Source organism: Hylaeus volcanicus, chromosome 8, assembly GCF_026283585.1.
Source record: "Hylaeus volcanicus isolate JK05 chromosome 8, UHH_iyHylVolc1.0_haploid, whole genome shotgun sequence".
NCBI lineage: Eukaryota > Metazoa > Arthropoda > Insecta > Hymenoptera > Colletidae > Hylaeus > Hylaeus volcanicus.
In genome coordinates this window covers 4,429,524-4,453,222 of record NC_071983.1, presented here as the reverse complement: position 1 = coordinate 4,453,222, position 23,699 = coordinate 4,429,524, and the positions used below count along the sequence as shown (strand labels likewise).

Below are 23,699 nucleotides of genomic sequence, written 5' to 3'. Positions count from 1 at the left end.
TCTATCGCCTCGATATCGGAGACTTTCGTCTCAATAAGAATATTGCTCATCTTTGGCTTCGTGACGCTTTCGTGACGATCGCTACGTAGACATTTCACGAGGTTCGAGGTTTGTGTGGGTGACCGTGGAAGAGAGGAAGACGCTGCCACCGCGTCCACGACTGCGAGGAACAGGAATAGGAACACCGACACGAGGAGCTGACGCGTGTACGAGTAGCTTGGTAGTCCGTCTAGGTAATCGGCGCTGTCGTAATCGGGCATCGGACGCCTGCCACTGTTGGCTCTCCGCGCAGTTGGAGTCGCAGCTGCCAGCATCGCGCCACGATTTCTCAGCAGCGATCTCTCGGACCCGGAATATTTGGCAGCGGCGACAGGAACGCCGGTTCTCGCCGAGCTCGACATTCCCGCGACGAGATACGCGAGATTCAATCGTCGTTTCCGTCGCAGTAGATCGATTTAACCGGTTCGAACGACGCTCGCGAACTCGCTGACGCGATTCGCAGTTCGCGGGGCACCGACGCGCGGCGTTTCGGCGCGGGATTTTCCTGTCACGCGCACGAGTGCATCCCCTGCTTTCTCTAAGTCGCCAGCGGAATTCCTGTGACGACGAGGATGGCGTCCAACCGAGATGCACGAGGTAAGACCTCCGCTTTCCTTTGAAACTTCCAACCCTTACGCTTTCCAGTGGTTCAATGTCTCTACGGTGGCTTCTTTTGCATCCTCCCGACATCTTGCGCATCTACATAACAAGATCAATCTTGTAATTTTTACAAACATACCCGCGTTTTATTTCTAGACGTGTTTTGATCACAGGTGTGGCGACACAAACGATAGCTAATTTCCATCTTGACGCTGAAGTAGCATTTACACGGACACCCTTCCGAGACTGAACCGCTATCTCGTTCGTGATCGATGAATCGCGCGCGTTTCTCGGGAAACCGCGAGACTTTGGCCGGCTCTGGATTAACCTCGCTCGTGCTCGTGGGCCAGAAGTTATTAAAATTGTGAATTATCGGTTCTTGATACGGCTCATAGTCCATGCCGAATGCTTCGAAGTTCGACTGGAAGAGTTCGTTCGAATAATAGATGACGAATAAAAACAACATACGATGATTTATTAACATGAAAAGCAAAATCACACAATTATCTCGCCGAGCATTTTATTAATGCGACGTTCCTATCATTCATATTCATGATCTCTCCTCGGCGAGTCGAATTTCTTCAACCGTGATCCATTGATTCGTTGTTTAGTTATAATTCCTTTAAATATACATTCTTAAATGTCTCTTTGACAAAATGCTTAAGGAGACGTGTGATATTAGGTGTAGAAATTATTTCAAAGTCCTCAACCTTATCTCTATTTCAATATATTAAGATACAACCCGATGGGAATTATTATTAGAAGACGATTAGAAGAATAAGCAAAGTTTTATAGCTACCGAAATTCTCGTATCCGTAACTAAATGGCAATGACCATCAGGTTGAGACTTACGTTCTATTATGTGTATATAGTAAATATTTCCACTACTAAATGATTGAATGTAAAGGCACAGAATTAATCTCCATACTTAATAAACATAAGCAACAGTTTTACGTCACCGTTCTTTGACCCGTGTAGAATCACGCGTTGCCCGACGCGTCACTTCCCAAATCAGACACAGAGAATCGCTACACGCACGACCATTGGGTTTTCCGCTTGAATCGAACCGCGTCGCGAAAGACGACGATGCTCGCCAACGAGTATAAATATCATCCGGAAACGTCCGCGTTTAAGTTCTGGGTGAAGGTCGACTCAGCGAATTTTCAAAGTCGCCGGCGGCGCACGCGATACAGATTTCTCGTATCCACGTATCGTAACTCCTGACGACTCCATGCGTTTCCTGAACAGTGATGGAATGTCATCGAAGGAATCGTGATATCCAAGGTCACCGCGATAAATATCGCGAGTCGAGATCACGTCAACGCGCAACTTCGCTGTTGCACCGCGGTAGAGATGGAACCTTGAGGTCGAATCATCACGAACGAGATGGAATTATGGTCTCAACGTGGTCAACCGCGACCCTTTGATTCGGTAATTCGATGGAACGCTTGTGATACGTGCAAACGAGGCGTCGAGGGTTCGCGCTATCCCGTCCCTCGACGACCGATGGTGTTCTAAATATCGGAAGTGATCGACTTTAGAGTACGTCATCTAATGGACCGTGTCATCAAGACCCTACGTAACGGTACGTACTTGTTTCACTAGTCCCGTGAGCCAAATTAAATTGTTTCTCATACACGTACAAGTCTGAACGAAAAATAAGCTCGTAGGTAAAGGTGTAGACACGAGCATCACCGCACGTTACAATTAATGCGTTCGACTTGTTTTTCTTGCATCGATAGAGAATGTTATCGTGAATCTACGACTCGAGCTTCTAGATACTCGGATAAATGGCTTCTGAGAAAAGATACCTAGCAGTTCGAGTAAACTAGGCACGAGAAGGACGCGTTGAAAGTTCGGAATCCATTACTTTATGAATAGTAATCGCAACGGATACAACCTACCGATCACTATCGCGTGCCGACTGTTGCGATACGACTGCGGAGATACGACGGAAATCTTCATTTTGCTAATAAACTTCCAATCATAAATACAATTTTAACATTTATGCTTATATAATGAGTAGAATCGACGTTGTTACGACACGAATAAACAAGTCACGATCTTTACGATCGGAGCAGCGCTTTGATTTTTATATTGCGTGAATCCATGTGAAGGAACTAATTGATGCGATAATAAAAAAAACAATGCACAGGAAACGAAACACAAGGATTCAAGACCAAACAAGTAAATATAACGAAACAGTTATTCAGAGTTTGGGTTCGTGCTCGCTTTTCCTCCCTGCACACAGTTTTTTCCTCGAAAAGACATTTTTCAAGCCGGTTGACGTAATATCTCGGGGAAGCAATTAACTTCGACCGGTTTGAAATTTAACACCCACGTACAGGGTGTAGCGTAACCATGCGGGGCCCACTTGTGCGGTGGATAGAGGACAAAAAACTCCTCGATATCTCTAAACTGGTTCAGAATGAAGAAATATTGTTAAGCTATCCTACAAATAAAAATCTGGCGATTATAAATCTGAGGAACGAGAGGTCAAAGGTCGATAGGTCTTGTAGAACCTATTCATCTGCTAGAAAAATAGATCGAGAGTTATCCAACTGAAATAGAATGGTGAACCGTCGCGTACTAATCGTATGCACTGTCTGATAAAACTCCTTCAAGCACACCCTTAACGCGACGAGTTTGCAGGTGTGGTACGCAGTAGATTTTTAGGCTCGGTTACACGGCAGTTATAATTTACATAATGCGTATCCACGTATCTTCCACGTGTAAATGGCACGACCTTCCGTCCAATCGTGTTACGTCAACGAACGCGTTTCAGTCGTGTTGCCCCGCGCAGGGCAACGTTCATCATTCCACTCGAAATACCATGCAAGTAGTTTCAACCGAGCCTGTCGAAATCGTCGATTAAACATGTCAACCTTGACCGTTCGAAGCGTTCACGTACGACGAATTTCGAATGATCGAAGCCAGACAAAAATGTAGTTGGTACGAATGCCGAGACGAGCCTCCAACCTTTGTCCAGCTGTGTATAAAAGAACGCGATTGTTAATTCAAGGGTAACTCATTCCTGTTTCAATCCGCCGGAAGCTTGGATGAAAAATCCAAGGAGTGATCGTACGTCAAAGATAAACGACGCGGATACCGCGCTAGAGACTTATGTAAACACTGTTTACACGATCGCGCAACCAGACCCGCAGAAACAAAATGATGCGCGATTTTGAAATTGAATCGCGTCGGGTAAAGCACACCGCCGCGGTATTCATTTACTTTGCAATTATACAGGCTGCTCCAACCATTGCGAAACGTGCATACATATGCAACCTTTGTATTCCCTGGAACAAGATCGAAATTGATAAAAAAATAGCTTAGATTTGAATCAATTTAAGGGAAACGTGATCCTATTTCCACTTTCAGAATGGCTGACGTGCCGGCAAGTGCTGAACATCATGGTGATCCTGGGATTCATGTTGAACTACATGTTGCGAGTGAATCTGACGATCGCCATCGTGACGATGGTGATCCCTAGCAACGTCACGTCGCATCCCAGCGGACTGCACGCGTCAACCGACTGCTACAGTCACGAAACCGCAAACATCGACAATGGTACAACGATGATAGGACAACTAACCACTGTCATCGATACATCTAACCAGAATAACATTGCATACCCATCGAAACGTGTACGTAGCATCCTTTATCTAAATTAGAAGGATCTATGCCTGATTAACTTTATTAGAAATTCCTCATTGCACCTCGGTGGAGAACTACTCACCCGAGCAATAATGATTCCACTTAATTAACAGGAGGAGATAGAGCAGACCAGGTACTCGTGGAACGAGTACGAAGTCAACCTCGTGTTGGGAAGCTTCTTTTGGGGCTACATCTGCACGGAGCTTCCGGGTGGAAGACTGGCCGAGGTGGTGGGCCCGAAGAGAGTCTTCGGATACAGCATGCTGGTGTCCAGCGTGATCACGCTGTTCACCCCTCTGGCAGCTACCTATGGCTACGTCGTAGTCGCTGCTCTGAGGACAATTCTAGGATTCATGCTGGTGCGTTTTCATTCTAAGTTTGCGATACTAAAACGTGCCACTCGTCAGCTACTAACGTTCGAATTCAGGGAGCTACTTGGCCCGCCATACAACCCATGACTGCCCGATGGATTCCGCCCACGGAGCGCAGCAAGTTTGTCTCAAACATGATGGGTAAGAAGATGAATGAGATAATTCTCCGCTTGCAAGGGTCTATCATCGATTGTTTCAGCGTCGTCGCTCGGAGCAGCGATAACAATGCCCATTTGCGGATTCCTGATCGCTTCGTTGGGCTGGGAATCCGTTTTCTACGTCACTGGAGTGATCGGACTCGCCTGGAGCGCAGCATGGATTTTCTTGGTGTTCGATTCACCGGCTCAGCATCCGAGAATCTCCGATAAAGAGCGTCGCTACATCGAGCAAGCCTTAGGGACCACGACCACGACCAAGGTAGACAGTGAAATGCTCGTTGCGCTAATACGCGAATGATAAATAACGTGTACATTTTGGTTTGTAGCGTCTGCCCGTTCCGTGGAAATCTATTTTCCTCTCGGCGCCGGTTTGGGCTATCATAATCACCCATGCGTGCAGCGTCTTCGGGTACTTTACGGTGGTGAATCAATTGCCCACCTACATGAAGTACATCTTGAACTTCAACATTAAACAGGTCGGCGCTCGCGTTACTGTTAAGAAGCTTTGGTCTTGTGTGCCGACCTCTTCGCCGCTGCACTCGGAGATCGAGTAAATTTCATACGTCTGTGTTTGTTTCTCTATAGAATGGACTGCTGTCCTCGTTACCGTACCTCGGGAAATACATCTTCGCCGTGGCGACGTCCTCGCTGGCCGACTATTTGCTCAGAAAGAAAAAGCTATCCGTAACGGCTATACGGAAATTGTTTACTACCCTTGGTAAGTTCAGATCAACATAGCATTTCTTTGAGCTTTTCGCATTTGACTGTGAAGCTTGATTAAATTCTGTAATACACGTTTCACAGCTGTGATGAGCCCAGGGCTGTTGATGATCGTGCAGGCGAATCTCGGATGCGATCGTGTAGCGTCCGTGGCGATCTTCACCCTCGCCCTGACCATCAACGGCGCCGTGACCGCTGGTTATCTAGGAAATGGTTTGGACATAGCGCCCAACTTCTCTGGAACTATTTTCGGAATGGCGAACACGTTAAGCTCTCTAGGCGGTTTCCTCAGTAGCTACATGGTTGGCATGATAACGTACAAGAATCAGACTTACGCTCAGTGGAGCATCATCTTTTGGATTCTGGCGTGCACGTACTGCGTCAGCGGGGTAACATTCGCGATTTTCGGCACTGGAGAGTTGCAGAAGTGGAATAATCCCGAACAGAGCGAAGATGAAAAGAAAACGAACCTGGAAGGTGCTCCAGAACTCGAAGAATCCGTGCCTTTGAAGGACAAATCTCTTTCCTAACAAACGCTCGACCAATACATTTCCGTCGATGCCGAGAGTAATTGTATCCACGCGTTTACAATAGATAATTTAAAGCTGGATAATTTCTAAACTGCATCATGCCATGTTCCTCTTTCGTACGAGTACAACGTTTGTAATTTATAAATGATCGTTACATAAACGAAAGAGTAAGAGTATTCACTTTCCACACTTGTTATCTTAAGTGATACGTGACATTTATTCACTGTTCGAGTTATCCATATTTTAAAAATAGCGGTAAAATTCTCTTGAATCAGCGCCATTGGTGGCGAAACGCCCAAGTTTGTAGTGAAAATAGTTCCCATTGCTGCTACTAGATGACGCCACACCAACTAAAGGGTCGATAATTATTGCTGCATTAAATAATTATTCACTAAAATGATAAATTTGACGTACTAAAATAATGTGCTGTAGTGTTACAAAGCTAGGAATCGTATTAACTATGCAATTGTGAAAAATAAATAATAAGATATTAAGAGGAACTGGTGGCGCCATCTAGGGGCAACAGTGAGAATTATTTTCGCTACAAACTTAAGCATTTTCCCACCGATGGCGCCACATGTAAGATTAATTAATTTACTAATAACTCTTTCTCGATTCAGCAACTTTCATTTAGAAAGACTTCGTTCAAGACTCTCGACAGATCTAGTCATATTTGCAAATAATTTATCAACTATAAACTGTAGTTCCTTGCGCTCGATAATATCGTTAACTGTAAACATTCTCAGAAAGAACGTATCCCATACCGACAGGCCTCCTTTTCATTTCCTTTGTTCGTCTTATTTTATGCAATATCGTTCCATCGTCGTTCGACTACTCGTTATTACTAAGCGATTTCAGCGATCGAGACAGCAGCCACGAAGGTGAGACCGTATATAAAATAAAGTGCGACGAAACGAGAGGGAAGGGGTCCATCGACCGTAGGACGCGGCATCGAGATTACCGAGAATACAAGCCACAGAATGCATGAAAAGACGTCGCATCCGCGTCGCGATGACCGGCGTAGGGGCGCTGCAGGGGCGCTGCGCCGCGGCGCTCCACGGTCGTGCCAGGAGAACAGCAGAACGAAGAGACAAACTTGCAAAACTTGACTTGCGAATCTTCTACCTCTTTCTATCTTTTGCACTCAGTGCAGAGTCCGCCCGTTTGCTCGTGTCCCACAGTTTACCTCTGGATAGGCGACCGCGAGGTTTCTCATTCTGTGGTGACGTTACAAACGTTCTCAACCTAGGCGATACTTGATCCGACAGAAAAAAGTTCCTATGTTTAGAAACGTACAATCAGAATACTGAACCTCCACTCCAGGCATCTACTCATTTGTTTTTAGACAAAGAAACTTCGTCTGTATCAGCTGTGACGCGGTAACTATGAATATAAGTGAAGTCAAGAGGGAAATTGTAATCAAGCGAAAATTCGGAGCCGTTGCTTAGCTTACTTATTTTACGCGACTTTGTTAAGGTGGGATAACGGACGATATTCAGTTGAGATAGCATTGTTTATATGAAATATTATAGAAATATCATATGAAATTAATGTTATGAAAACAAAAATATCGGTCGGTAAAGTATCGAGAGTCAGAACAGGTACTCTTGAAGGAAAAGAGGGGATGCAAGGAATTCGCGGACTGTAAGTACCGAATTCAATCGCTATGTTGAAGAGACGCGGGGATCAGAGAAGCAACGAAGGTTGATTCGCTGAAAATTTGCCGCGCGGGACCGCCCGCTAGATAAAGGGTTTATCAGGCAAACACGAGTTGATAGCTACCGGTGACGCTTGCTTCCTTTGTCCCGATGGTATCCTACTCTTCTGTGATTAACTAAGGTTTAATCAGCTTCTAAAAGTTGTTTGTCAGCATGCACATGCATGATAATCCACCGGCTATCTCCACTCTGTTCGATAGTCGAAATACTTGGGATGCATTGAAATCGCGATCGTTTTTTCCATACCGAATAGAATATTAGAACGTCACTCAAATTTCCTACTTTGCCCACTGACCATAACCATCGAGGGTTTGCGGCGCCACCGCCATTGGCAAGACTGCTACCTCTACAGTGTGCGATCCTGTTCACATCGGTCGCAGATGTTTCGACAACGAAACGTTTTCCGTACGATTTCACGTCGTATCGTTCGAAAACTGCTGCGTGAGGTAATCGTCGCGATCAGGAGAAACGCAGAAGTACTCATCTACGATACGCTATTTAAACAAAAATTTATGTTTGTACGTACAGTAGTATCATTCACAATACCACCTAATAACGTCTACGACGCCTAACACGGTACGAGTTTCTAACTTTGCAGATTAGTATATATAGAATCACGCAGTTCTAGAAGATGCGAGAAACGTGGCCCTCTAGTGGCCAGTACGTGAAGTGTCATCACTAATAGAGGAATGAACGCTGTAGATAACACCACACCTTTTTTTACTTCCTCAATTTTAAAAATATACCATTTCACCTGAATAACGTAAGTATAAATAAAGTAAGTTGGAAGACTCAGAAATTCCAAAAATGTTGGATATTCCTCTTGAAGTATCTTCAGAATATTAGAGCAACAAATACTACATTTAAACAATGATTATTTAATAAAAATGGCCAATGATCGCGAGAGAGGATTGCGCAATTTATTCAAAGCAATTGGCCCAGTAGTTGGACGCCGGAATACTGGGGGGAGAGTAGTCGAGGGCGATTATTAAGGATTCTTGTAATAACGCGCTCGAGAATGGCCGGTTGCACGCACCGATCTCGAGGGACGCCGATGCCCTCGAGTGGTCAAAGAACAACTTTCAGCGCAGCGAACTGCTGCCCTGGCCGCCCCCGACTCATGGGAACATCCCTGAGGCAATACCGGCTAACGTTCGAGTCTCCTTTCTGCTGCTATCGCCACCGATGCTTCTTCTCTTTCCCACCCTCCCTACGATTTCGATTTCGAAACGGAATCGTGCGTAACATGAACTTCGAGCAATCTACTTGGTCAGTAATTTCGCGAGAATGCGCCGCCGATTACGGAATTTTCGGACCGATAATCGTGCGAGCTTTACGACGACCAAACGAACGTAAAGCCGGTCGCATACCGTCGACTTTCAGTCGCACGACACAACCCCCTTGATCCTTCTTGGTCCACGGGGGAAGGCCGGAACGCGGATGAGCGCAGAGCTCGAACTCTTTGGAGTTGGAGGGAGGAGTAAGCGTAGAAGCAGAAGCAGAAGCCGCGGGCGGGGGAAGATATGCAAAAAAGGCGAGGCGGAGGAATGGATCCCGAGAAAGCGATCGCGGGAACAAAGGGAGGAAAGGGAATAAGGAGTAGCGGTAGAGAAAGAGCGGGAGGCGATGGTCTCCGGCGAAGGTGGGGTTGGGGTTCGTGTTCGGGGTCAGGGACGGGGGCGAAGTGGGGGCAGAGACGCAGGGGAAAGAGAAAAGGGCCGAAGATGAGCGGCACGTATGCGTGGTATGCGGGTGAGAAACACCCGGGGCGACTGGCCGCCGATCCGCCCACGTTTAAGCCGTGCGCTCTTCCCGTCCGGGACTCTCAGCCCCGTGGCTCTTGAACGACCGTGGTAAAGCGACTGATGTTGCTGCTGCTGCTGGTGCTTTGGCAGCTTCCTTGAAATCGGCTGCGAACCACGCAGACCATCACGGTTTGCCTCTGTGCTGTGCATGCGATTCGGGGAACTCGAACGAGAGGATTCGAGCGAACGCCCCCGCGGGCACACGCCGTTGTCACGCGAGCTGTTTTCTCTCAGCGAGGAGACAGGAGCAAACCGAACACCGAACACTGTCTTCCTTCTTTCTCGCAAATTTCTACCTGGAAAAACATTCCAAATAATAATAGTTATTTGTCATGGAATTAAAATAGTATCGTCGCTCTAAGTTTTCTACAGAGAAATATTTCCGCAAGGTATTGGATTTGTTTGTTACCCTATCGCATTCCCTACTGCACGCGTTAGACGAGCACGACCGACCGCCGCGGGCGCCAGTCGGCGACTGTGAGAAGGCTACGCCTGCTAACAGGCAACCCACCCAACGAGGTTGTCACGAGGGAAATCGAACATGGGGGCTGGAAACCACGACGACGATTAGATTAGAACAAGATTGCGGGACCTTTTTATATGGAAACGATAATTCTACATCAATCTACAACTTCGTGATAAACTCGGGAACGTCCTATAATAAAATTTTACCTGCATTAATGCTTGATTTCAATAATGAATTAGCATTTGTAACAATGGGGGAGACGACGCGTGCCCGTTGGCAAGCTACTCCATGCTCGCGTGCTCGAACAACTTCCGGTTTATGGCCAAGACAGGGCACACCTCTGTCCACCTGTCGTAACGCTTGTCTTTGAAATTTCCTCGTTCGAACACCGGTTGCTCAGCCTCTATCGAAATTTGCACCTGATGCGACGGGCAGCCCCTTCGCCGAGATCGGGCAACGATAACAGCGTTAATGGTTGCGAATTGAGACCACTTCCCTTGGACGACGACCGACAAATGATCCAATGAGAAGAAACATTCGTTCTCGCGTAGCTTTTCTTCCTTCTCGACGGTGTTGGCTACAATGTAATTCATGATTATTATTCGTGGTGATTAATGGTTAACGAAACGGACACGGCTCTGCAAGGTGTACATTACTCATTGATTTTGAACGGTAATCTTTACTTTGGACTCGTGAAACGTGAAGCACTGCATATCTTCCATACGTAGTTATATATTTGCCTAAAATTTAAGTGGTTCTCCCTTGTAGTCGCGGAGATATCTTCATTAGTTTCTAAGAAATCAAGTAACACCTGTAACAAGAAGCAATTGTATATTGCCTTGAAGATTGTACTCTTCCATTCGTTATTCGAACCGTCTTATCTAGATGAGAATTTTGCCCATCCCTGGTCCCAACCCTAGCATCGACGTGTGATTGCAGCGTGCGCAAGGGGTGTGCATGGATCGAAGGCGAGTCGATCGCGATTGCGATCGCGAATACACGTAAACGCACCGATACTGTTCATTTCGGAAAATTAGAGACACCCGTTACACGATCGTGTACGCGCGCATTCAACGATCCACCAAACACCTGACACACTCGCTAGGCTCTTCGATGGGCCTCTCTCTTCAGTCCTATCACCTGCTTCGGTCGCTGTGCACAATTTTAAAGCGCCTACCGTTCGCGGTTCGCTCCCGGGAAGAAAAAACGCGAAATTTATCGCGCGAACCCATCCCGTTCGAGCCTGGAACTAATTAAGACTTTGGATGCATCGACGCATCTATCGGCCTGCGCACCTGCGCGAGGTGAACACCTTCCACGACTGCGTTATCGCGCGCTGCTATTGGTTCCATGATCGTGTCGAAGATCGTTATCGTCTGGTTCCTAGAGACATTGAAACACAGTAAAATCTCGTATATACGAACAAAATGACGCTTAGCCTCGGATATGCTGAGCCTCAAGTAACTGATAGTGGACCTCTATTATGTGTACTGTCTCGTCCCCGTCTACTGTATTGTGATACACTTCTTAATGTCCAACAATCTTAATTGGCCTTAATTATAGAGCATATTACAAACAGATCTATCTACCTATCTCTCTGTCTCTGTTAACGGGAACTTTTTACCTTCGCTCTTCCTGCCGGTTTACCTTTTGCACGTCGAGATAAGGTTACGTACCACGCTACAGACCCGTGGTCCGCGAGTTTTTCCTTTGGCGAGAAGAAACGGAAACGCGGATACGGCGCGTAACCGCGGACACGTCGACGTTCGTATTGCAATAAAAGGCAGGGAATGAAACGGCGCCAGCTATAGCGACGAGGGTCGCCCGAGAGACACGTTTCGCATGAGGTACGTAGGCGTAAAGTTACTTCGAAACTTTATGGTGTACACTGCAATCGTGTGCCCACGTCGCGAGCCATGTCCTTCTCGAGGAGCCGCGTTCACCTTTACGCCACGCTAACAAGAACAAGGAACATCAACCGCTTGACAATTTCCGATTACGATGAAACTTGGCACACGGAAACGAATAGGCCATTGGAAAATGTTAAAGCCATACTTTTTTCATTGATCGGCATTCGTGTTCAACGGGTGTTGAATCCACAACTGCTCTTAAAGGACAGTTTGAAATCCCTCTTGACAGCAGCTTCAGCAAAAATCGTATTAGTTACAGTTATCGAGCTATAAAATGAAATGTTTCGCAAAGAACAAACGGTTAATCGTAAATTTCCATGCGTTTCAATCGTTACGTATTGGCCGAATAAGTGTCGCTAACATCGGTGTAAAAGCGCAGCGTCGGGATTGAAGTTGCTCTGGAATCTCGCAGTCAAGCTGGCGCCAGCCAGTAACTTTATATCGATTCGAAGGCACGGCTTGTCGACTCGTGCAACGATTCCCTGTCGGGGATATTCGGCTGTGAGCCGGTTAGTCAAGCACCAAGAGCGAGTAGAGCACCGATGTATTTATATGACGCGCGAGAGGTATACATCTGTTTCCATCCGGGCACGTGTCCGGCACGAAATTAGAACGTTCCGTGGAAGCCGGGAAAAGGAGACGAAACCAGCCAAATCGAGCGTAGAGGGAAACGTGGAACGCATCTTGATTTTCCACCGTGCACCGACATTGCGCGTTTCGCCTCAGCTTTTACCGATTTTCCCGATTCTCGAGCAGCAAGCGCTTCAATCTCGAATTTCGAATAACATACGAGCGGCGACAGTAAGCCGTGAAACAAGTACGCGAGGAAACAAAATTGTTCGAAGCAAAACGGTTTAAACAACAGCCCTGACGTGAGCAGAATCCCGGTGAAAATGCCAGCTGGGCGTCGGCGCCGCGACGTCGTATGTCGCATGGCGCGTGGCGTGCGACGCGTCCTTGTTTCGCGAGACACGGTCGCGATTGCCCTCCGACTCATTCGACCAAAATTTCCATCTCGAATCTATTCTTTCCAACTCGTGCTTCGACAGCCTTCAAATATTATTATTGAGAGCCAACAGTTGAAATGATCATAGGAATTATGGAGCTATCTATGTCGAAAATGTATATCAGTAATAGCTTTGAATTTCGCTTCCGTGTCTCACAGTCATTATAAACGATCGCGTTTCAGATCGGCGAACGAGTCTAAGTCTACGTCTAGAATCTGAGCGTATGCGCGCGCATTTACCTTTCCCAGCGTCGCTAATTCTTTGTTTCGCTCGGGTAACCAGGTCTATCGCCAGGTGTTTCGCGGGTGGAATAGAAATGGACCAAGTATCGCGGGTTACGCGCGGTTGCACGCTCATGCCCTCGTGTTCGAACATGCTCGTGCGGGATTCGATGTATAAGCGAAGGCTTCGATCTTCTATCGAATTCGAGACACATCCTGAACCCCAAGGACACTTGCTGCATCTGAAGAATTACTATTAATATTTTTAAGTAGTCTAGTTACAAGTTTTTCAATTCCACGATCTATTAACTGTATCGTTGATTGTCTACGAACCTTGTAACCCAGCGATCCTTGGTTTGAAGAATCAATTTCTAAAGCTCGCGTTTATATAAAATTATTATTACAAATCATTTTGGTCTCAAGACAGATCTACTTCTATTCTTCGAGAACTAGAAAACGCGAAGGCGGAATGGACAAATTGTCGCGAGCGATTCTCAGCCATCGTCCAGCTACACGTACGCGGGAGCTTTTAAATGTGCATGTGGCGCCAGATGTCGCGCCTCGTAATCTTTAGACCAAACTTCACCCTCCCTATGCTCGCACCCTTCTCTTTCTCTCCCTCGTCCACGGTTGCTCGCTTCTTCTCGCTTTGTCTCATACGCTGGCAAACATTCGAGAACGCAGTACCATATCCACTCCGCACCAGCCGGTCGTATCGTGTTTCATAGTCGCAACAATAAGGGCAACATTTTACGCGGGACTGCTTCGCGAATTCGATTGGCTTTTCTCTTCGCAGCGTTACGAATTGGGAAATTCAAAATGTCCGCGTAAACGACAGGCAACCCTCTCTTGGGGAAGTCCCGCAACCGGCGCAGCCGACGATATTTGGAGCTTTGTGGAAACGTAGTTGAAGCGATGCCAATAACACGACTATTCTTCGATTCAGCGATGAAACAGTCCTAGTACCTGTAACGAAATTGTAGTTAAATTCGACGCGATAACGTCTCATAAATAGATGAAGTTAGGAGTCATCCTGGTGACTGTTTACATTTCCTTGGCTCAAGCGTAGCCAGTCGTAAACTTCCGCGTGTATGGGTCGAATTTAGGGCGTGGTTTACGATGGGGATGCCCGGAACGTGCTATTTTTTGGGAACATCTGCTAGCAATACTAATACTTCAGTCGACTAATTAAGGTAGGGATTAAGGCTCGGTGTTGTATCCCATTCGTTGTCCTCTTTGAGCGGCCCGTTTGAGTTCCGATCAGTTTTGACAATAAATTCTCTAACTGTGCCTCGCATATTAATAATTGAAGGCCCGAATTTCGAGCATTAGGTAAGGCTCTACCATACCTGGAATGTTCGAAATACTGGTAATTTCCATAAGACTCCTGCGAGCCTGTATTTGCGGTTACTTCGTATACCTGCGAAGGTAAACGACTGCTTATTCCTGGAGTACGAAAATTATTGCACCTCGGGAACGAGGTCGGATGGGAGACACGTTTATACGAACATTTCTCATTGTTTTTCTGTCCTCGATCGAGCACTGAAATAACAAACTGCTATCACCTTTTGGAAACAGGTAAAATAAGAATCAATGAGGAATGCAGCACCCGACCTTAGTATTCGAGGGTTAATAGGAACTGTTACTGCCCTCGCAGTTCGTTTACTTTCTTTTGTCCCATTACACGAGCAAATCCGTCCCGTCGTGGCCGCACCGTGCGACGGGTAAATCGCGACAACGGCTCGACGAATCGCAACACAAAGGGCAAGGTGCGCAAAGAGCGGGGCAATTATGCCGACAGAGGTACAGGTAGAAGATCAGCCTGTTCTTGGAGCCAGAGGGTATCGGTTACACTGCGAACAATGACTCTGCTGGCTGTATTTGGGGTATCGGTGACACCGTATACAATTCCTTTACCACCTGGGTCATCGAACCGTCGTTCGGACACCGCTACTATAACCTCGAGGACCTCTGGCACCTGGGTGTTTCGTTTCTGGCGCACTGGGTACCTCGGAAGCATCGGCTCGTCTACTCGTTTACCATCGAGCAGCACAAAGATTCCGTAACTGTAGCGGTAGTTTACTCGCGGGCTTACTCTTTCTCGCGGTGGTCGAACCCGTAAACAAAGCTGTGATAAAATTCATTTTTTCGGGATTATGATAAATTTAGTATGATAATAAAACCTGAAACGGTACTGGTTGGCGCAACAGTGGAATTAATGCGAAACGGAGCGAGGTGACGCTAGGTTGCACGATTCTCTTCGATATCGTGACGGATCGATGAAATTTGACTGAAGCATCGACGCAGGATGGGTGACGAAGGCTAAGGTAGAATACCAGGCAGAAAGATCTGGGCAGGTGAGAGGCCCTGGGTTCTTTCCTTGCGACCTCGCATAAATCAGACCTGCGCCAAGGGACTCGTTACGCTCGCACACTCTCGCACCACCCGCACGCTTGGCATTCGTAAATTTTCCTCGACGAACAATACGGTCTTGATGCGACCAGGGTTGTAAAGGGTCGGCTCTCGTCGAGCTTTGTAACCGATACCCTAAACCTATTCGTATTTTCTCGTACACCTGTCCGAGTCGTCTACGTCTCGGCCAACCGAGACGAATATCCCGTCGTAGCCGCGGTTGCATAGCTTTTCGAGACGAGCCTCAGCCGACAACGCCGTTCCTCCGAAAGTAAAGTCGGTCGTCGTAGTGCTTCGATGGGCGTCGAACGATTTCAGAGCGTTAAAAATAATTCAACGAGACCCACTCGCCGTGACGGTTCCGTTCGGAGTTATTCCAAGATAGGACACTTTTCTAGGGCCTCGTCAGAGCCTCGAGGAGAAAGAAATTGCTGGATTAACGGATTGTTATTTTTATATATTTATAGAACGATGATTCAAAGGTTTAACCTGGAAGCTTAGACCTGACTTACCTGCTAACAATAAGTCGTCGCTGTACCTCGTGCATCGTTACGTTCGCTTAACAATTGTTCTTAGCACCACGGGCCGTACGATAATACGTTGCGGACCAGACCTAGCCTGCGGCCCATAGTTTACCGACCCCTGTGTCAAATATCCATCCAAAATAACCCATCGGACCGCTACGTGGCGACGAAACTACCATCGCTAGGACGTCCGCTTTGTGGCAGCCAACAAACCTGAAATAAATAACGAAACGACTCCGGTAAACGTGAATTTTCCTATCCACTTTGCGGGAAAACCATTTCAATTTTCGGAATCCTAGCAAGATAATCGTCTCGAAGTCGTTAGCCTCCCATACCAAAAAGAATTCTCAGAGTGCAAAGGGTTAATCGAGTTCGACTGTCCATTATTCATTGCTCTTGATTATCCATTATTCATTAATCGCGATTATGCATTATTCATTAATCATGATTACTGGTTATTCAGCAATCATAATCGTGGATTACATTTTGCCCCAACGCTGCGACGCGGGATGGAAGCGCGATTCGTTTTCCAAAGAGGGCAAATCGAGGACGGAATTGGGAGTATGGTGGAGACAGGTTGGACGACCGAGGATACAGGACGCGGGATGGGGAATGCAAAACGATAGACGGAGGCAGAGCTAAGGGTGCAGGCTGGAGAAGGGTCGACCGTGGCGAAGGGTGTGGCGGAGGGTAGAGAAATAAAGGCAATGAATGATGCCGCGCGGCAGGTGCATCGTGGCGTGTTTAACGAGTGGCCCGGTCCCAGGCTCCGGTGCACCTGTAACCTGTACCTTGGACCGAAGGAATCGACTCGAAGGAGCTCTCAGCGTCCTCTACGTTCTCCGCTTCGAATCCCTTTCGTCACTTTCAGACAGGATTATTGGATTCTATGAAAAACCTGGCGACGATGTTCCACAGCTTTCTCAGTCCATTTACTTGCTACCAATGATCGACATTTGTAATTAATACTTTGAAGACTTAAACGACGAATACTTATACTGCGTTACGCCTTTCTTTGGGTATTGAAGTGCCCTACTTTTCACAGTTCAATGGATAACAACGCGTGGGAGAATTCCGCGGTATCCAAGACGATTAATTAGCCTTGCTTCCAGTCGATTCAAAGACGACGGGAAGCAACGACGAAAAGGCTACGGGCGCAACCTCGTGTCGCGACTTTCGAGACGCTCGACTCTCGATAATGGTAAAAGCGAGAAATTAAGGAAACTGGTTCGACGGCCAGAGCGCCTACATTCGCTGCTACCGCCGGTAGAAGGTAATTGGCGCGCGATATTTCAAGGACCGTAAGTCAGGAAGCCGAAGCCCTCGAGGTTCGAGAACGTGAGAAATAAACGACGGTGTATACGCGCGAGATGAAATACGAGCGCAGTACGGCTGCGCTCGGAGAAAAGTCGTTTAAGAATGCTCTTAGGCCGTTCCACTCTTCCGCCCTCTCTCTGCCTCTCTCTCTACCTCATCTCGCTCTCGATCGACCCACCTGTTGAGTCCCGCCGAGGCTCGTTCCTTCCGTCGCGTCGCCGTCGCGACGTTCCTCTTCCAGCGTCTACCTCGGCCACCGTTTCGATCCAAAGCTTCTACTTGGTTGTATCTTGGAACAGATTTGAAATCTTTTTTAAATTTTTGCTTGGGACAAGTTTCTGAGATTAGAATAATTAAGTATTTAGAATTAAAAAAACGTGACGAACCTTGGATACGCATTAGATTACTCAATTTTTCAACGCAGATAGAACTGTAGCTCTTTAACCTGATAGATGTTACAGGCAAATATAAAAATTTCAAATAAAGTAATTCGTCCCCCAAGAGGTTTAAACAAAGTTCCTCGGCGAGTGATCCGGGAAAATCCGAAAGGACTAAAAGCGTAGCAGGATTGTCGGTGGGGAATAACGGTGGATGGGCCCGAGCGAGTATCCTCGCAGCTGGTATCGTCCGTGCCCACGTAAACGGAAAAGTCTGGAGGCCAACGCGAGGCAGCGGTCCGCCAACGTGTACCACGGTAGTCGGTAAATGGTACTCTCGAGGGTCGAGTACGAAGCGATAAATAGAAGACGAGGTATCGGGTTGTTTGTCCGCTTAAACGCGTCGCGGCTATTCTCCAGCCGCTCCGAGGAGCGGTAACTCCAGTCCCGTACGTTTCCCACGGTTCGTCGGTGTAAATTTCATAGAAAAACACGAGTCGCGGACGAAATGTCGAACCTCCAGGTTTCATCGATAATAGCCACGGCTTCGTCACCGAGTCCAAGTTCTGGTTGAACTCTCGGACATCGAGTATACAGGAAACTGAAGAAACCTATAAACACAGAAAATTCAAGGAATCACTGGGACGGTTAAAACACTTTAAAAACATTGCTAGAAATTTGGGATATACTTTGAACCCTATCTGGAACGCGTTCCTTCTCAGTTTTTCGTTAATTCAGTCAAACTTCTATCAGTGACCAGTGAACCGTGCCACGAGCTCGGTGATTGGTAGCCAATGAACCGTGCATTAACAGAGGTACCTTAAAATTACCCAAGTTACGCGACGCACGCCAATATCAGTGTGTCATTTGAACCCTTGGGAAGCCAGTTCGATGCTTGCGAAACTACCACCCGGAAGTCTCCGTTAGTATCCACCAAGAGCCAGGCTGTGAAAGCCTGGGATGTCCAAGTCGTCGATTTTTCGCGATCATCGAGTCCTGCGATCCTTAACGAACTCTGTCGCTACAGGGGACGCGATCGATCGCACGAAATTGAGAGAGTCCAGTACCGATCGCTACCGTCGGTTACCGAGCGATACCGAGATTCCTTCGTTCCATTATCGCATAGCTGCGTGGCAAGCGTGGGAGCCTTCGCCGATCTCTCCTCGGGCTTGAACAGCTACAAATTACTACTATAAACTTTTAATGCTGGCTCCCCACGGGCCAAAGCCCTCGAAAGCACGCGTATACCTCGTCGAATTCCAACGAACACCGCCGGCTGCCGCCTCCAGCGTATTCGAACCTTTTCTATTTCGTCGAACGCGCTTGTCTCGAGATCTGCGAAAGAAGGAACTACGAGATGAAACTTGTCGGAAGCGTGGCGATCGATCCCTATCGAGTGGAACCGTCGTGGATCCGAGTCGACAGCGGCCGGAGAGCTGGCCGTTTTTGACAACGCCAGGTGCGAAAAGAGGCTTCGCGATCCACCGCCAAATAATTCGGCCGTCTCGATGACACGCACGCACGTTCTCTCGTTTCGCGTTGCCTTCGCCACCTGCCTGCTTCGCAGCCAGCGACCGTAATCGCGTAAATATGCCCAACCTTGACTCGAAGTGAAACTCGCCTCGAAGGGGACAGTTATCGGAAGAAATTCGGTCGCAGTTCCAGCCGCGTTCCTTTCCCAGATTGCCAATTTTTTCCCAGACCTTATCACGGACCCTAAAGCCTTGCACCTACAAGACCTCCTAAAGGTAAATCATCCAGGCCTCTTTCGATATCCGAGAGGGCCTGGTTAGACCGAAACCGATCGAATTTCACGAGCACGTCCAGGCACGCTTTGCCTCTCGAGACGCGAGATCGGTTCCCCTATCGTCTCCTCTTCGCATTTAAGCGAGCATTTTTAGCACAGATGCAACGACGCGCGTATATCTGTCGATCTATCTGCCCGCGTATCCAACTGTCCCCCTTGGCAGGCGATGCGACCTACCATCCGGTCGCGGTAATTGAAAGAGCGCCCTCGTGTCCAGTGAGACAGAAGGCGAGCCGATGGCGGAAGCGTCATCGCGTTATCGGACGCCGTCTGGCCAATTTGCTCTCGTCTACGCGAAACCTGCTGCATCTGCAATAGAACTTCCTATTAACTATAGCTTATATTCCAAAGCAATCGGCATACCAGTTCTCTTACGTAGTTAACGATAGATGCTAACGTTAAATGTACCAAGCGGTGTTCTATATCGAGAGTCAGAATGTAAAAATAAAGAGCCTTTATCAACATTACATTTCCGTACGTTTCGCGTTGAAAAGCTAAAGAAAGTCACGCAGTGGGCACTTCGAACGATAATCGCGATACTCCAGAACGGCACCGACACCGGGCATAATATTGAAATAATTCACGCAATATTTATACGGCCTTCAATGAAGAAACCTTTAAAAAAAAGATGATCGCAAAAAGATGCCCGAGGCGAGTTACCTCGAGAACCGACCACGTGGTAGCCGCGGCAATTGCGTGGCAATCGAGTTAACGAGAAAGTGGCTATCGGCTAAAGGGATCAAGGGAGAAAGAAGACGAAACGAAACGGGACGTGCAGCGAAGGGGGAAGCGTATATCCAACGAAGAGAGAGGACATATGGCAAAGCTTTAATAATTGAAGCTGACACTGGCGCAGATGCGAACGCAGCCGCGCGGTCCGCCCATCAAATATTTAGAGATTATAAAGCACGCACATGCTGCTGTGACGTCCTTCGCGCGATTTCCACGTAAACGTACATCGGCGCATGCCTGCCTCTTTACCCCTTCACGCCCACACCTAGATACGATGAGTATCGTTTATTCATACGGTGAACATTTCTATTTTTAACAACGCGCGTTGATTGGAGTAAAATTGAAGAAAATCGTGACTGTCTGGCATGACGCTTCTCCTTATCGCCCTTCGATCGTCTCCTGTCCTCTCCCCTGCGATACGCGAAAGACGTCGCGACCCCTGCGCTACGTATGTCCTTCGGTAAGGGTCTACCTGTTCGAGTCTATAGGTTAATCGTATCGCAAGCGGAAAGAAACGCGCGTCGAGGCGAAGGTAGGCGCGGGAATCGATAAGGTCTGGCTTCTCGTCTCTCGAATCCCGTGCGATAGAGCAATTAAATGGACGAGGACGACGAGGCTCGAAGAGGGTCGAGGAATAAGATTTATTAGCGCGCGACTCTGGCGGCCAAGAGGCAAAACGGCAGGTGTGTGTGCCGATAGTTACGACACTGGGGAGACTGACAAATCGCAACGCCCTCAGAGAGGAGCGTACCCTTGCCAAACTTGCCCGACAGGTTACTACCGTGTACACGCACGAGGAACACAGATTGCGTCCGGGCATCGCGATCACCTTCCAGGTAGAGAGCTTCTCGTCGGAGATGCCGCGACAGATCGCATCGAAGGTATCAAACCTCGAAGACGTCCATTTTGAATCGTGCGCCCTGCAACAACAAAAAACATTTAGAAACAAATTATCTTGGAATCGACTAACCGTTAACGTATACGATAGCTTTATACAGCAGTACACTAACCATAAACTTCTATCATCTCGCTCTTCTTCCCACCGACCAGATGTATGAAAATTGGTTTATGGCAAATGTTCTGACACCATATTATTTACGATAGCCATTCCAACGCGTTCATACACGCTGGCCTGGGTTTTCGCCTTACCCTCGACGTTGCTATACCGAAGAAAGCGAAAGTCTCTCGACAAGGCAATTAGTAAATATTCGTTAAGAATGCGGAAATACCGTTCGTTGGAGTTTCCGAATACGTACGGTTCGCGAGGGCGGTCGGCTGACACCCTTGGGAATTTCCTTGGGCTTTTTCGTCACATCTGGCCAACACACATCCCGACGAATCCGATGGCCTGCGCGCCTTTTCTCTTTAATACCCTTAACGCACCCCTATCCGTGCATATGTTTCGCAGATACCGGACGGACGTGTTTGCACCAGGGGTTCCAGATCCCTGCGAGTGCCCTCATTGTTCTTCGCAGGCCATTTTATTGGAACGTACAAATTTTGGCATCTAAGGCAATCAAACCGAGCACAAAACGAAATACAGACGGGCAAAATGGTAGAATCATTAATTACGAACGTGAATTCTCATAAGGATTACGAGACACTGTTTAACAAAATTTTGTATCCATATAAGAATTTTGTCTATCTCTGTATTGCGGTCGTAACGACGAGTGCGTTGCGATAGGAAACTACTACCTGTCTGCCGTTTGAGTACAGTTGCACCAGAACTGATAGCGAGTGCGATATCTTTCGGTCACACAGCCTTGTTCCTTATTTCTAGTCTATATAATGCGCAGAATTAGATGAATTTGACCTGAATTGGGTCGAAGAATCGAAAACACAAAGTTTCAAAGGTACGATTAACCGATTGGATTAGACTCAGGCGCTGATCCTGCCGCTTGGCACGAAGATTACGATTTCGCTGAGTTCTTCAAGCAGATGTCGAACATACGTCGGTGGTGCGCAACCACGATCAGCACCACGACCGAGGAACCAGGACCTTCCGAAGGATTTTTGGGGTCGTAAATAGTCCAGCGGGGGTAGAAAGCAGACGGAGCCTTTGTTGTCCCGTGGGCAAGTACACGTGACGCTACGGCCGTAAAAACCATCCGCTAGACCGAGGGAGGTAAAGACGGTTTGGGGAAGGCGATGCAGAGAGAAGCCCCGGGGGGAGACGGGACGGTTTAACCACCTACGATCGTAAGTCGATCGTACGCTGGAAACGGAAAGTTTCGTTTGGTTCGCGGGCAACGACCGAAATACGAGGCCCACAGAGAGCAAAACAATGGGCAATAAGAGCAACGAGTTTGGAAATTCCGCAGGAACGGTATGGGTGATCTTCGACGTGGCTCTCCAGGCCTTTTATACAGCTGGGTACTCTTTAGAAAACTTTGGACATATGTTTCTATCGAACTACAAACAAACTAAGAATAGAATAGAAGTTCTTCTAGGTACGAAATAGTTGGAATATTTTCACCAACAAAAAATATATTAGCTATCGATACTCTAAGCTGATTTGTCGCAAAGATCGTGTTCCTTCTTCCTTCGAGGAAGCGTCTAATTAAAGTGTTGGAAGATATAGATCCGAAATATGGTTTGGGAAAACCCCCGATCGGACTGAAACAGGCGCTAGCATCAGACTAATTAAAAAGGTAGAGAACGTTATGGATAAACGTCCCCATTGACCAAAGAGGGATTCTCGCACGGTGGTCGATGCGTGTCCCGTAAACTCGCGCGTAGCCTCGTGACGAGACGCGACGCGACCCGACGGCACGGTCCCGCGCGTTACGATCCTCCGCGGGTGGCTGCTGACTCGAAATCGAATCGAGAACGCTTAAGACACTCGCCGAAGCGAGGGGAAGAGAGGAATCGCAGCGAGAAAGCAGGAGGAAAGACGCTTGGGAGAACAGGGAAGATAAGAGAGAGGGAGAAAGATGAACGGCTCGGAGAAGTCGAGTCAAACTCTCGGCCTGCTGGCGCCGTTCTGGCGGCCCCCGCTGCCTCTTGCCGCCAACAATGCGCGCCGCACACCTCTCCCCCGTTCCCGCCCCCTTGGCCTGCCACCGTCACCACCGTCAACGCCAACACCAACACCAACACCAACCGACCACCACCACCTCCGTACGCCATCATCAACGACGACACCGCTCTCGTGGGATCCTTTCTAACGAACCTCGTCCCGTTGAATCATGGACCGGACAACACGCTCGAGGCTCCTCCGTGTCGCGCTAGCCGATCGAGTTTCCGTGTGTGCAGAGAACGATGTTTCGCTGCCCGCGCCTTATCATAGCCTGTACCACGTAGGTTACCGCTCCCATTAGCTATAAAA

At 47.8% G+C, this 23,699-nt stretch overlaps 1 protein-coding gene and 2 long non-coding RNA genes across 4 annotated transcripts; 1 reads left to right on the top strand and 2 right to left on the bottom strand.

Annotated features, from left to right (window-relative positions):
* Positions 1-319: 319 nt before the first annotated feature.
* Positions 320-6,242, top strand: LOC128880670 (putative inorganic phosphate cotransporter). 2 transcript variants are annotated; one of them, XM_054130995.1, is made up of 8 exons: positions 320-636; positions 4,021-4,286; positions 4,410-4,655; positions 4,724-4,808; positions 4,867-5,084; positions 5,152-5,301; positions 5,411-5,543; positions 5,630-6,242. In XM_054130995.1, exons 1-8 carry the CDS (start codon positions 612-614, stop codon positions 6,073-6,075), a joined length of 1,569 nt encoding a protein of 522 aa, XP_053986970.1. In that variant the 5' UTR covers positions 320-611; the 3' UTR covers positions 6,076-6,242. The 2 variants fall into 2 exon arrangements, with proteins under 2 accessions (XP_053986970.1, XP_053986969.1); XM_054130994.1 differs by lacking the exon at positions 320-636 and adding an exon at positions 1,753-2,224.
* Positions 6,243-8,312: 2,070 nt separating this feature from the next.
* Positions 8,313-11,525, bottom strand: LOC128881029 (uncharacterized). Its single transcript, XR_008457970.1, has 5 exons — positions 10,938-11,525; positions 10,748-10,875; positions 10,271-10,641; positions 10,008-10,146; positions 8,313-9,894 (listed from the first exon to the last, which is right to left on the bottom strand). It is a non-coding gene; the product is annotated as an uncharacterized LOC128881029 (long non-coding RNA).
* A 581-nt stretch (positions 11,526-12,106) lies between these two features.
* Positions 12,107-23,661, bottom strand: LOC128881026 (uncharacterized). Its single transcript, XR_008457966.1, has 9 exons — positions 23,544-23,661; positions 19,081-19,948; positions 18,522-19,009; positions 17,842-18,443; positions 17,634-17,744; positions 16,127-16,351; positions 14,817-16,026; positions 14,552-14,744; positions 12,107-14,168 (listed from the first exon to the last, which is right to left on the bottom strand). It is a non-coding gene; the product is annotated as an uncharacterized LOC128881026 (long non-coding RNA).
* Positions 23,662-23,699: the final 38 nt, after the last annotated feature.

Excerpts from the sequence above, each read along its gene's own strand:
- LOC128880670 (XM_054130994.1), top strand. The coding sequence starts at position 2,194 with ATGGACCGTGTCATCAAGACCCTACGTAACG. Across the intron at positions 4,656-4,723 it reads CAATTCTAGGATTCATGCTG|GGAGCTACTTGGCCCGCCAT; the intron begins GTGCGTTTTCAT and ends GTTCGAATTCAG. Across the intron at positions 5,085-5,151 it reads GGACCACGACCACGACCAAG|CGTCTGCCCGTTCCGTGGAA; the intron begins GTAGACAGTGAA and ends TTTGGTTTGTAG.